General features: G+C 47.5%; 1 protein-coding gene across 1 annotated transcript; it reads left to right on the top strand.

The window, feature by feature from the left end:
* Nucleotides 1-10046: 10046 nt before the first annotated feature.
* Nucleotides 10047-11952, top strand: LOC144096575 (heme-binding protein 2-like). Its single transcript, XM_077629401.1, has 5 exons — nt 10047-10088; nt 10647-10718; nt 10850-10979; nt 11182-11362; nt 11781-11952. The coding sequence occupies exons 1-5, from the start codon at nt 10047-10049 to the stop codon at nt 11950-11952; spliced, it is 597 nt and encodes a 198-aa protein (XP_077485527.1).
* The last annotated feature ends 781 nt before the right edge of the window (nt 11953-12733 follow it).

The following is a 12733-nucleotide window of genomic DNA, read 5'->3' as shown; positions in this document are numbered from 1 at the left end:
CAGCGCTAGGGGTTGGTTCAGAGCAGTTTCCAACCGCTTCCTCGATTCCGCGTTTGTTGTTTGTATGGCGAGAGGTACGTACGTTGGTTGAGCGGATGGTGTTGAAGGATTGCGCAGTAGTGTTCGAACACTGGTTTTGATCTTATGCAACCGTCGTGCGGGACTCGGTTAGCATAAGCTCGGGTGATAGCGTGCGTGCTGGTTTCCGTGTAGGTAGTGGTGACCAGGTGTGGAAATAACATCGGCTGGCTGGTGTCCTCTGCTTTTGATGATATGATGTGCACGGGTGCATATGTTTCACCTGCCGTAATTGCAGCAGACAACTTGAGAGTTGGTGTGGATGTAGGTATGTTTCTTCCTCCTCAATGGAGAGCATTGCGAGTGCGATGGCTGCCCCTTCTGATTCCAGAGTGCTGGTGGTGCTTGCGGTTGGGGTGGCTAATGCCTGCAGTGCAGATAAAATATGCTGGCCGCCGATGCCGATCAGGATGCATAGTTTTCCGCGGCGGTGCTGGTTGCACACGCTCCAGAGCCAACCTGACAGGCTTGGAAGGTTTTATCTCATAGCTTTCAATCCACTGCGAACTATCAGATGGAGTTAATAGTGGCCCCTGCGAGGTCGCTCAGAATCTTGCTCTAATTACGTAGTAGTATTTGACTGAGTTAGGTAGAAGAAACGTTGAACAGATCGCTGACGTCCATTCACTTCACTTAAAAACGTTGCCCCGTTGCAGTTGTATTCTTGGCCGCCTGCGAAAATCAAATGCGCGAAAGAACGTTGTTGTCACGTGATTCGTTAAGATGACCACTGCGCACTGTTTTTCAGGATTGGTAATTTTAAATGCTTTGTTTTGATGGAGGCGGACTAGCGAAATTTAATGAGAAAGCATTTTTACCTCATGAGTGGCGTGGACGGAATGTGTCACGTTGGGCTGCGGACAGTGGGGGTCCTCAGGAACTCTGGATCATCCCGCAAGATCAGTGGCGTGGCCAGAAATTTTGTTCGAGGGGGGCTCTTTTTGCAGCAAGGTCTCCTCCTTATAGAGTTTGTAGAGGAATCAAATCCATTAATCATAATTGCATTGCCATTGCCAATGCTATTGCGTATTAGATGCACCAAACAAGTTCTTGAACGGTGTCAAGACAAGTAAAATATGTGTTTTTTATAAAATAATATATTCTTATGTCCCAAAAACTGTGGTACAAATAACTGATATCAATGACTCCATCTTTTCTGCATATTAAGAAAGTAAAGAAAATGTGTCATGAATTTTGGAACTAAATAAGTTGCAAACTAGCAAAGTAGTGCATGTCGTTGATATGAATGATCAAGTTGAGGACAAATATTTTCGCGAATCTTTGTCATTCAAGAACCTTGCTTACAATTTTGTACATATTCAATGGCCAGGAAAATATTTCAGTGACGCTAGCCTTCGTTCCAATGTATTGCGTGGGCGCAGCTGTGACCGGTCGAGTATTGTAATTGCACGGAAATTATAGTTGCAATACAGAGCACATAGAAAAAGCAGCAGTTCTGCAAAATATACATTAGAAATGCGAGGGCGCAATGGAATATCACAAATGGGAAGATGCAGCTTTAGAAAGGGCAAAAAACCGTCGCTGGAAACAAAGGTCATTGCACGTATACACAAAACATGGCAAGAGGGTATTTATGTATACGTATATTCTCTAATAAATCTGCAAAACTAAGTTAAAGTTGCTGTATATAGTATGTCAAACGAGCCAAATAAACATGTTGGGCAATCACAGATAGTAACCTTTACGCATAGAAATACAAACTATTCTGCAAGAATAAAACCATGATCGAAGAATTTTGTTTATTTATCTATTTAGAATACTGCCAGTCTCTAGTCGAGACCTGAGCAGGTGGGCATTACATGTATCATGTCAAATGATAACATTTCTAAAAGCGGCTGTGCAAAAGACAACTATAAACTAGACAATTCATAGCACAGAAAAAACTCAAAAGAAGTTGACAGATTTTCACAAGTAACTGAAAGAAAAAACATGCTCATTCGAAAACATAAACATTAACATGGGCACAGCACATCGTGTGCTCCTTAAAATAGACAAAAATGCAGAAAATCTTTCTAACCATTACTCTAGTTTTAAACCCGGCTTCTAGTTCGGTACAAATATTTTAAAATGAATCAGCGTTAGTTATGGATGCGTCTAGACGGTTCCATTCTCTTGTTACTAGCGGGAAGAAAGAATTTTTGAAAGTGTCACTGTGATAAAGATATTCGGTTAGCGTAACGCGTGCTCGTTTCTTAATGCACGTTTTTGTGACAGTGATGAATCGATCTTAAAAGTGCTATTCAGGAGCTGATAAAGAAATTTTAGTCGCGTGCGCTTTGCCCTTGTTGATAGTGTTTCGAGCCCGGAGATTTCAGCTAGTTGTGTTGGTGAGTCCTTTTTTTATCTGTTGTAAATAAACCTCACTGCTTTACGTTGAATTCCTTCAAGTCGAGGAATATTGGTTACAGACTGAGTAAACCAGTGTTAGCATATTCTAGTAAAGGTCTAACAAACGTTTTATAAGCTAAAAGTTTAGTTTGTGCTGGCGCAAGACCAAGACACCTTTTAAGAAAAAAACAGCTTTCGTAATGCAGTTGAAGTGATGTTGTCGATGTGTTTGCCGCATCTAAGAACGTTAGTTAATGTAACTCCTGAGTATTTGTGTTCATTGACGAAGGCCAGTGGAGTACCATTGATTTTGTACATGTAATTTGATGGTTCCTTTTTTCTAGTCACTGCAATTGCTACAGATTTCACCTTGTTAATTGACTTTTGCCAATCACTACACAAGTCCGGAAGTTTTTTCAATGATCTGTTAAGTATGGCATGATCTTGATGGCTTCTGATTTCTCTGTAAATTATGAAATCGTCTGCAAAGAGTTTGATGCTTCAGATAATGTCGGTGGATATATCATTAATAAATATAAGAAACAGCAGTGGCCCAAGAACAGACCCTTGAGGAGCTCCGGAAGTGCCTGGTACCGTTTCAGATTGAATGTTATTATAAAAAACGAGTTGGGAACGTTGCTGCAAGAAATCTTCAATCCAAGCCAAAAGCTCCCAATCACCGATGTAACCCCGTAGTTATACGATTAGTTTGGAATGGCATACGGAGTCGAAGGCTTTAGAACAGTCGAGTAATATGATGTCAGTTTGGCTGTTATTGTCAATACTTAAACCTAGGTCATGCACAACTTCTGTTAATTGAGTAACTGTTGATAAGCCGCGGCGAAATCCATGCTGATGAGGTGATAATAAGTTATTGCGCTCTAGAAACTCTGTTAGGTGCTTTTAAATTATATGTTCTAGTATTTTACATGCCGTACTAGTGAGTGATATCGGCCTGAAGTTGAAAACCGAAGAAGTATTGCCTTATTTATTGATCCTGATATATGTTTGGGCCATGCTGCGGTCGCGACAGATGGATAGAATAATAAAAAGAATGCAGAAATCAACACAAAAATGTGTATTTTAGCTGCCTGCAAAGAGGCAATAGTAATGCTGCAAAGAAAATTAAAGAAAGGTATTGGTCTGGTTCAAAAAAGAAGTAAAAGTAGGCAGCTAAAAAAGGAAAGAAAAGGACATACTAAAGCCCCATATGTGCGACAAGTACAACCACTCAATAGCACAGAGTTTTTGTTGGGATACGCCGTGTGGGCCGGGCTTTCAAAGAGTAAGGTCGGGCATATCGGCTGATGATGTGCTCGTAATTTTCGTATTGGCATGATAACCTTCATCATGATGATAACTGTAACAATAAACGGCAGACATTTCTGCGGTTTTAAAGGCTAACGAATGGTCGTACGTTTTCCTAATTACGTGTTTATGCACCTTAAGGAACAGAGCTTTTCACTTGCATCGGTTTTGCTGCTTCGCTATGTAAAGGACAAAGTTTACGAAAAATTTATATCCATAAAGTTTAATAATAATTGGTTTTGGGGGGAAAGGAAATCGCGCAGTATCTGTCTCATATATCGTTTCGGAATTGAAATCCATGCGCTCCGTAGATTCCGCGGCTGCCGCGAGATGCCGCGACGAGCCTGCTGCTCATCGAAACGCCATTGAAACTTTGTGCTCGGATGGGGCTCCTTGCATTCTGTGACTCCAGGTGCATGGGCGTTAATTGCCACGAAACCCAGCCCGAGTTCGCACTGTTCGCGCCGAAATGTATTTTCGAGCGTGAAAGCGACATTGTAGACAAAATCCAGCATGATTTCAAGCACCGGTTGTTGTTTTCGTCTGCGGCGCATAACAGTACGAAAAAGTTTCGAGGGGGGCTGACGCCAGATAAGCCACCCCCTGGCTGCACCCCTGGTTCCTTCATATTAATTTTTAGACCCACCGCTCGGCTTTGCCTGTATAGGACCTCAATCACGCTTTGCAATGCAGTGTTTTATTTACTTAGCAAGGCAACGCCATCAGCAAATCAGAGATTGCTAACGTATTTTCCGTTAGTTTCAAACGCCAACCCTACCTATCCAGTTCTTTGAATATCTCCTGTAAACATATGGCCAATAGTACTGGAGAGACCGTGTCTGCTTACCTGACACCATTCTTGGTGGGTCTGATCTATGGTCTATGGGGTTTATCGTCCCAAAGAGACCCATGGTGAATTCCAATCGCAGGCCCGGAGCGGTCTGCACGCTCTGTGACAGAGCGCCTGAATCCGGCGCAGAGCGCGCGACCTGAAATTGCGATTGGAGTACACTTTCTCTGGCCGGAGCAGGCAGGCCAGAGCATGTAGGGCGCCGCTATCGCCGCTGAATAAGAACGTCACGCAAACTTCCGGTCGGATCCGCCGATTTCGGCGGAGCAGTCCCGACTGCTCCACGGTGCAATCTCGGCTCGGCAACAGCTCCCTGTCTACGACTGGAAGACTCGATCCGTGCCTCAGATCTGCGTTTGGAATACAGTTGCTCCGAAAAGAGCAGGAAACGTTGCTTCAGAAGTGCTCCAACTCTGCGATTGGAAGTCACCATCAGGCAGGGGAGGGCTCCCGATAATTTCGACTGCCTGGAATTCTTCAACGTGCACTGACATCGCACTGAACACGGGCCTCTAGCATTTCGCCTCCATCGAATTTCGACGAAATTCGATCGAAGCCGCGTCTTTCGGGTCAGTAGCCGAATACCACAACCACTGAGCCACCGCGGCGGCTCCTTCCTGACTGGTATTTTACCACTTTTCCTGTGAAGGACAATGGCCAATGTACAACTGTTTTAGATATTCTGCAGTACCTTCATATATGCCTCTTCTACACCCTGGTTACGCAATGCTTGCATGCTGCGGAGGCTTCGACTTAATCAAATGCTTTCTCGTAGTCTATGAATGCTATATGTTTATGTGGATATAGTCTGCGGATTTCTCTATCACATGATTGATGGTGTGAATATGGTCTATTGTCGAGTAGCCCGTCCGAAAACCAGCCTGATACTTTGGTTGACTGAAGTCTAACGTTGATATACTTTGATTAATGATTACCTTATTAAATACCATGATAAACGTACGGTAAGTTGATCGGTCTGTATTTTTTTATTGCGGTGATATTAGAGTCCTTTCATGATTCCAGTACTCTCGAGGTCGTGAAACACTGCGTATAGCGGGTGGTAAGTTTTTCCAGCCCAGTGTCCCCACCCTTCTTCATCAAATCTGTAGTTACGTGATCATCACCTGCCACTTTTCTGTTTGCATTGATTCCAGAGCTTTCTTCTTTGATTTACTTCCATTTCGCTACCTGTGCGATGTTCGAATCGTCCACACCACTGGCTTCCTCATCGGCATCTAGATTATTTAAGGTGCTGAAGATATCTGTGCATAACTACCTTATCTGTATTGGTAATGGCACTGCCCTCTTTGCCTATTAGGGCGTACATCTAATGGCTGCCTAATTTCCCATGACCAGTTTCCTCTTTACTGCTTTAGGCTACAGCTTTTCTTTAGAGCCTGCTCACTCCTCCCCGTATTATGTGGAGGAGCGATTATGGGGATTATGTGGTTGCCTTAAACTTACTGATTAGCCTTGACAGTTCTGTCAGCTCTATCATGTGATGTTAGAGTTTGACGTTTCTTAGGTGCTTCGTCTCCAAAAAGAGCTTATCAATATAGTGTCTAACTTCTTTACTCCCTGCTCCTATTGCGCATCGCTAGCTCGTTGACGTGCTTTTTTCTTACCAGTTTTCTCCGCTCCCTGCTCAAATCTGGGCTTACTCTGCGCCTAATCTTGGGCTCACTACATCTCACCTTGCCGAGCACCTATACATCGTGCTCAATGCCAGGATATTCTTTTCAGATGCGCCATTATGGTTCACTCAAGTCTACTTCCGGTTCTCTCGTTTTCAGAAGAAGGTTTTCATGATGCGTAAACTATATCGTTCTGCGAACTCTACTAACTTTCCCTTGCTATTCCTAAAAACTACACGGTAATCCCTCACTGCCTGGTCGCCTGCCTGCTTCTGCCTATCTAGGCATTGAAGTCGTCCGTCAGCACAAAGTAGTGTGTTTTTATTGCACTTGATGCCAATTCCACGTCTTCATTGAACCTTTCGACTATATAGTCGTCATGACTGGATGCAGGGGCGAAGGCTTGTATCAGTCTGTAGCTCTTAATAGGCTTTTTTACGAAAACTGCCACCCTCTCGTTAGTGCTGCAGAACTCGTCTGTATTCTAGCTATGTCCTTATTGATCAGGAATCTCACACATAGCTCTTGCCGGCACACTAAACTGCGGTAGCATAGTACATACCAGCTCATTAACACTGTATCGTGTGTCTTAACATCACAATGACATCCCCTATAGCATCTCATTTAATACTTGCTAGTCCATCGAAGAGGCTAGCCTCACTGGATAAGGTTCTAGCGCTAGGAGGAGGAGGAACAACTTTCTGTTTAAAAAATGGTTGTGGTTTAGCTCTGGCTAAACCTGGAGTGACGCGAGAGCTGCATCTGGCCGAGTGGAACTCGCTCAGTCGAATTACAAAGTCAGTCCTTCGCCGCTCCGTTTCGCTGGCGTTCCTTCTTCATCTTCGTCCCTGGACGTGTATTCTCTCTCTCCCCCTCTCTTCCCCCCACACTTGACACGGCGCATGCGCACAGCTGTTGCAGCTTGGTCTCGCTGGTGCGCCGCGCCGCCGCCGGCAGCAGCAGCTGCTGCGCACCACGTGACCAGCCACGGCGCCGCCACGAAGCTCAAGGGGTGCCACGCTGAAGGCTCGAAGTGCTAGCGTAGTGTATCTGTCGCTACAAAAACAAAATATCCTCAAGCGTGGGCTCCTACATGCCTTAGAGTCCACGGGCCTCGGCCTCACGGATAGCTCTGCCCCCCTGCCATGTTTGGCCAGCTGGTTGAGCAGCTCGCTGAGCGGCCTCCCATTAGGAGGGGGATGGGTTGGGTGTGGGGGCAACTGGGATGGGTGGGGGGTATGAAGTAGTGTATGAGGGTGTCCTTGGCCGCCCTTCACGTTGAGCAAAATGGGAGGGTCAAGGTAGGGTGGTAGCGATGAAGAAGGTAAGGTAAGATGTAACAGTTTTTCTGGAGTGGCTGCAAGACCACACTATATTTTGAATCTAGCGTTAAACGTTGTCATGTCCAGTTTTAAAGATAGCCTGTCCAGAGTCAGAGATTCTTAGCACCCTCTGCTGCGTCACAGGTTTGTACGGCGCCTTGGTCATTTGCTCAGCAGCAGCTGTGGACTGAAGGCCAGGGGTTAATTGGTGCATTGACATCGCAGGTGGTGACCAGGTACTACACGAGAGTGACTGAATCCTGTTCTGGTGAGAACAAATCCTGTTCTGGGTGCGTTGTCAGCTCTAGTCGCCGGGATCAGGCCGCACAGCATGTCTAGTTATTCAATTCCAGTGACGCTCAGATTTTTCAATTTTTTTGTTTTGTTCGGGCGACAATTGTGCGGCATCAGGATCCTCCTGCACGCGAAGCAGATGCCCTCCATCTGTGCCATCGCTTCATCTAAAAAAATATATGTAAATGCAGTTATATAACGGGACCACCAGAGACAAGTTAAACTGCGTGACGGTCATGGTGACCCCGAGAACAGAGCAGAGAGAAGGAAAAAGAGCAGCAGCTCGACTGGCTTGACGAATCTTGGCGCCCGTATATGCTTCCGGCCTTCTTCCGGGGAATGAAGCCGAAACGAGGCTCGATCAGCAGCCAGACTGCAGCACCGTCTTCCCCTCTCCTCTGCAACCTCTCGGCCGCTCATCCTTGCGAGAGCCCCGAACACGCGCAGCGCGATTCGCCCCGACCAACTGACGGCGGGACAGCGGTGGAGAGACAACGCCGAGGACAAAACCGGCATTCGCTGCGACTCAGGCGGGTGATTTTCTCTCCGCTACACTTTGCCCCGCCGAGCGGCCCATCTGTGTCGGCAAGGGGGGGGAGTGCCCCGCGGCCGAGCAGCGGTCACGCGGGACCGTTCCGCGGGGGGTCCGACCGCGGGGCCCCCTCGCCCAACCCGAACCCTTGCCGCCCGTCGACAAGTTCAAGGCGAACGCTGCTCCAGTGCCTCCGTCGGAGCGCGGTGCATCGACCCCGGCGCCGAGAGAGAAAACGGCCTTCTCCGGGAGGCACAGGACCAGTTGGGGGTCAGCCGGTTTCTGCGCGGGATCACGGGGTGGCCGGTCACGGGGACCCCCTTCCGCATCCGACGCGCGTGGGGAAGGGCGCGGGTGCCTATAAAGAGCGGCCGCCCGCCCAACGACGGCCACGCACGCCCCACCGCCCCTGTTCTTCCGGCCACGGTGAGCATCGGCGCGAGTCCCCCTTTGCCGGTGACGCAACGCCAGGGGACAGCCGCGGGGCTGTCCCCTGGCCGCGGGTCCCGGCGCCGCCGCGCTCTAGTCGGAGTGCCTGCCGCTTGACGCGAGACCGCTTTGTCCTGTGGTTCCTTTCTGCTTGTGCGCTCGGAGAAGGATGCGATTCAAAGGGTGTGTTAATGTGGTGTGTACAGATGTTCATCGGCATCGGCGGGTTTCTGTAGAGACCGTTCGGGACAGGATTCGTCACTCGTGGTGATTGGGCGGGAATGTCATTTTAAGGATGAAATGTAGAAATGTTACTCAATGATATCACTCAGTAAATCAAGCAAGGTAGTGCGCAGCTTAAGTGTTTTTCTTTTATTCGTGGATGGCAGCACTTGAAAGAGAAAACAGGACTAAACCCTTACTCCTATTCATAAACCTATTCCCACCGTATTTTTTTTTTTAGCCAGTCGTGCAAGGATGGTTTCTTGAGGATATCTATGTTCTTTTTATGAAAGCCGAAGGTCGCCCCGAATGATGTCGTGTCCCCCAATATTTTCACTGCACTTCTCCACTTCTCCTCTGCTTCTGAGAGAAACTTTACGTAGAAAACCGGTAAGCGCCTGTTTTAATTTACCCTTTTGCGCGAGTGCTTCATCCCCGGAAAAATATCTGCGGGAGAAAAAAAAAGCGCACCTACCCGGCTTGGATATCTAATACATCAGGAGAAAGAATAAAGGCAAAATTACTTAAAAAGAACTTTGCAATATCAGGATTTTCAAAGCGAACAAAGTGTGTATTACACCAAATCCTCCCCGGACGTACAAGAGAGGCCTGTTCGAAGACACTGCTATGTAGTATGCTAGGCAAGATTGGTCAGAACCACTGGCTCAAACGTGCAATTTAAAATATGCTGTGTGCTTATTAGTTTCTTTTTTAAGATGGCAGAATACTTGGCTCATTGTAAACTTGTACAGGGCACCCGACTTCTCAGTAACACAACACAGCTAAGTCTTGCTTTTGTTCTTTAGGCATACCTCTTTGAATCACCTCTTGACTGAACCAATTTCGCAGTCACCACATCTCTCTTGGAATCATGCTAACGCTAAAAAGGAGACCAAGCCAAATGTAAAACAGCAAATTCCTGGAATTTATTCCACCTGTTCCCAGTACCTTTCTGACTGATGAAACGCTTGATATCATCAAACATTTGCTTTTTCCTTGCGCAGGACACCTGAAAAACCTGCACGAAGATGCGAACCTTCAGAGTAATAATCGCAGCAGTCATCATCCAGGTAAGGTCACACCAGTCCTCCGACAGCTCTGTAAAAAAAAAAAAAACGAAACTCGAACCGGCAGGTAAAAGAGGGCCGCTATAATTAAGACATCTTTTCTCCAAATATGCTTCGTTCTTCGCACTACTGCGTTGAGTGATCAGTCGCGGCTGTGACACAGGTGCTGCGGCGCTTGAGCCTTCGATGAGGGAAGGAAAGAATCTAATTAGAATATAATTAAATTATCATTATCATCATATATCCCAGCCTACGCTTTTATTGAGCATCTTCAGCAGACCAAGTATCGCCAGCCTAAAAGTGCTTTTTAAACACTGTCAAGAGTTTCATGTGGCTGAAAAGTTGTATTCGGTTATATCCTACCACCCTATCGTAAAAGAAATATCGTCGCTGGCACCCCTCACTTGCAAACTCAAGCATCAATAATTGTTTACATAGTACTGTTACACCCGAGGCGTTCAAATACACTGCTTACAAAAAGTTGCACTTTGTCGGAAACTTTAGAGTCGTTTTACTAAAAATGCTGATCTCCTTTCTGCTTTTTTTTTCGTCCTTGCTCAGGTCGTTGCAGCGTACTCCTGCACTTGGAGAGGTGTGGAGTGCATAGACTACGAGGTGATCTCGAATGAAGCTGTAAGTGCTGCTTAAAGTGCGCGGCCGCGAAACTTCATTCGTACTGCTCTGAACAAAGCGCTCGCATTTATTTTCTTCCACTTTACTTCTTTTTGTTGCACGCTTTAAATGATATTCACGGGTATGCGCAGGAGTACGAGGAGCGCCAGTACCCGGAAACAATGTGGATCAGCGTGACAACGCAAGCGAGGGCGCTCTTCGAAGCCAAGCGGAAGAGTTTTCGCAAGCTTATTTACTACATCCAGGGCTTCAACGATCAGAGTGAGTCTTTCCGGTCAGCAGCCGAGCACCATAACCCCTGAGCCACCGCGGCAAACTTCACCAAAATATTGTTCGTAATTAGAAACTCACTAGGAGGCGTAATTGATGCAGTGTCAATGCCTGCCAGGTGACACTGGTAGGAAAAAAAAAATGACAGTGGATGTTATCTGCGAGCAATAAATGGTGTCCGGCTGGTTCGCAGACGTGACCGTGGACCTGACTACTCCGCACCGGACCCTGGTGAGCCGCGGGGCGAGCGGCCGGCGCCTGGCCAACTACACCATGGCCTTCCCACTGCCGGCCAACCTCTACATGAATCCGCCCCAGGCCAACGACAAAGACATCGTCATCACCGTCGAGCCGCCGCGCAAATATGCCGTCAAGTAAGGCGACCGCTGCGGCTGTCTGTGCGGAGTACGCGGATGCAGGAGAAGGAAAGTAGATGGGAAGAGGGCGCTTGATAAGCCGTAGTGCTTACTCGTTTGGACGTCATTCAACGAGTGCCAGAATCCGAGCTCATTGGCGTATTTTAGATTCACCCGTGTAGGTCTTTAATGATAACATGCGTCGTAAGTCGAAGATTGCAGGCCATGTCGGCAGAAACACGCTTTTAGAGACTTGCTTCGATTGTCTAACAGCGTGAAGCCCTTCTTTTCGCCGCCAGTGACGCCAGCCCTCGCGCCTCTTTTCCTCCTCTCACTTTCTTCGAGTGCCTAGGCCCCCGCCTCCGCTTTCCGCATGAACGCCCTTTCACCTCCTCTGATGCTGTTAACACCGAGGGTCGGCTTTTCCTTTCTCCAGGGTGTTCGGGGGGCAGCCCAACGAGCAACAGTGGCTGAGCAAGGCGGAAGAGTTCATCCAGTCCATGCGCAAGGACCGGCGCATTAACCTGGACCACTTCTACGTGGCCCGATATGACCTAATATTCTGGGTGCTGGAGCGCCGCAACGAGATATGGCTGTCCATGAAGTGATAGCCGCCGGCCGCCGCCACCGCTGCCACGATCTCCACCGCGGCGCAGCCGCAGTGCTGCGCGCGGCCCCCGCCGCCCGGTTCCTGCCTTTTCCTCCACCCGCACTACACACCCAAGTCTCGCGAAGTGGCGTTTATTCGTTCCCCCTTTTATTTTTGCGTACAGGGCACCTCTTGGTCAGGAAGTTTGGAGCGCTGAGAAGTGCTCACAAAAGCGCACACAACGTGCGCTGAAATGACGTCTGCGCGTCAATGCACGCCTTCGCTGCAGGCGGCCACTGCAAGAACTATTCAACCTATTCTTCCCGGACTTTTCTCTTCAATCTCTTCAAGTCGCCCATAGCCCTCACAATACAGGAAGCACTTAGCTGCGCTTTGCAGTCGTCGTCCGCGACATGCTGTTGAGGATAATGCGACTTTAAACTGTATTTGTTCGTCCCTTTACCGCGAAAGTTTCCCTGGATACTTCTGAGTCTTGATAAGCCAGCATGTGTCCATCGCCGATGCAGCAGGAGAACTAGGCGGTAGAGATTTTGTTAACGGTGACAAGGTTAAATCGTTTTCGACAACGGTTACGCGTTTACTTTCCTTGTTTATCAGGCAATTTTAAATGCTTACGCTCCAAGCCTCTCGATGTCCGCCGGCAACAACGCCATGAATGCTACTTAGCGTTGTGTTCCTTTATTTGAAAACAAAGCAAAACGAGACACCAAGACTTTTATTCGGCCTCTTAGATATCAATTTATCATTCGTGCCCCCAACGATACTGGGTGGAATTCTCC

Source organism: Amblyomma americanum, chromosome 1 (genome assembly GCF_052857255.1).
Source record: "Amblyomma americanum isolate KBUSLIRL-KWMA chromosome 1, ASM5285725v1, whole genome shotgun sequence".
NCBI lineage: Eukaryota > Metazoa > Arthropoda > Arachnida > Ixodida > Ixodidae > Amblyomma > Amblyomma americanum.
The sequence above is the reverse complement of the archived record's forward strand: the minus strand, read 5'-3'. Positions and strand labels throughout refer to the sequence as shown.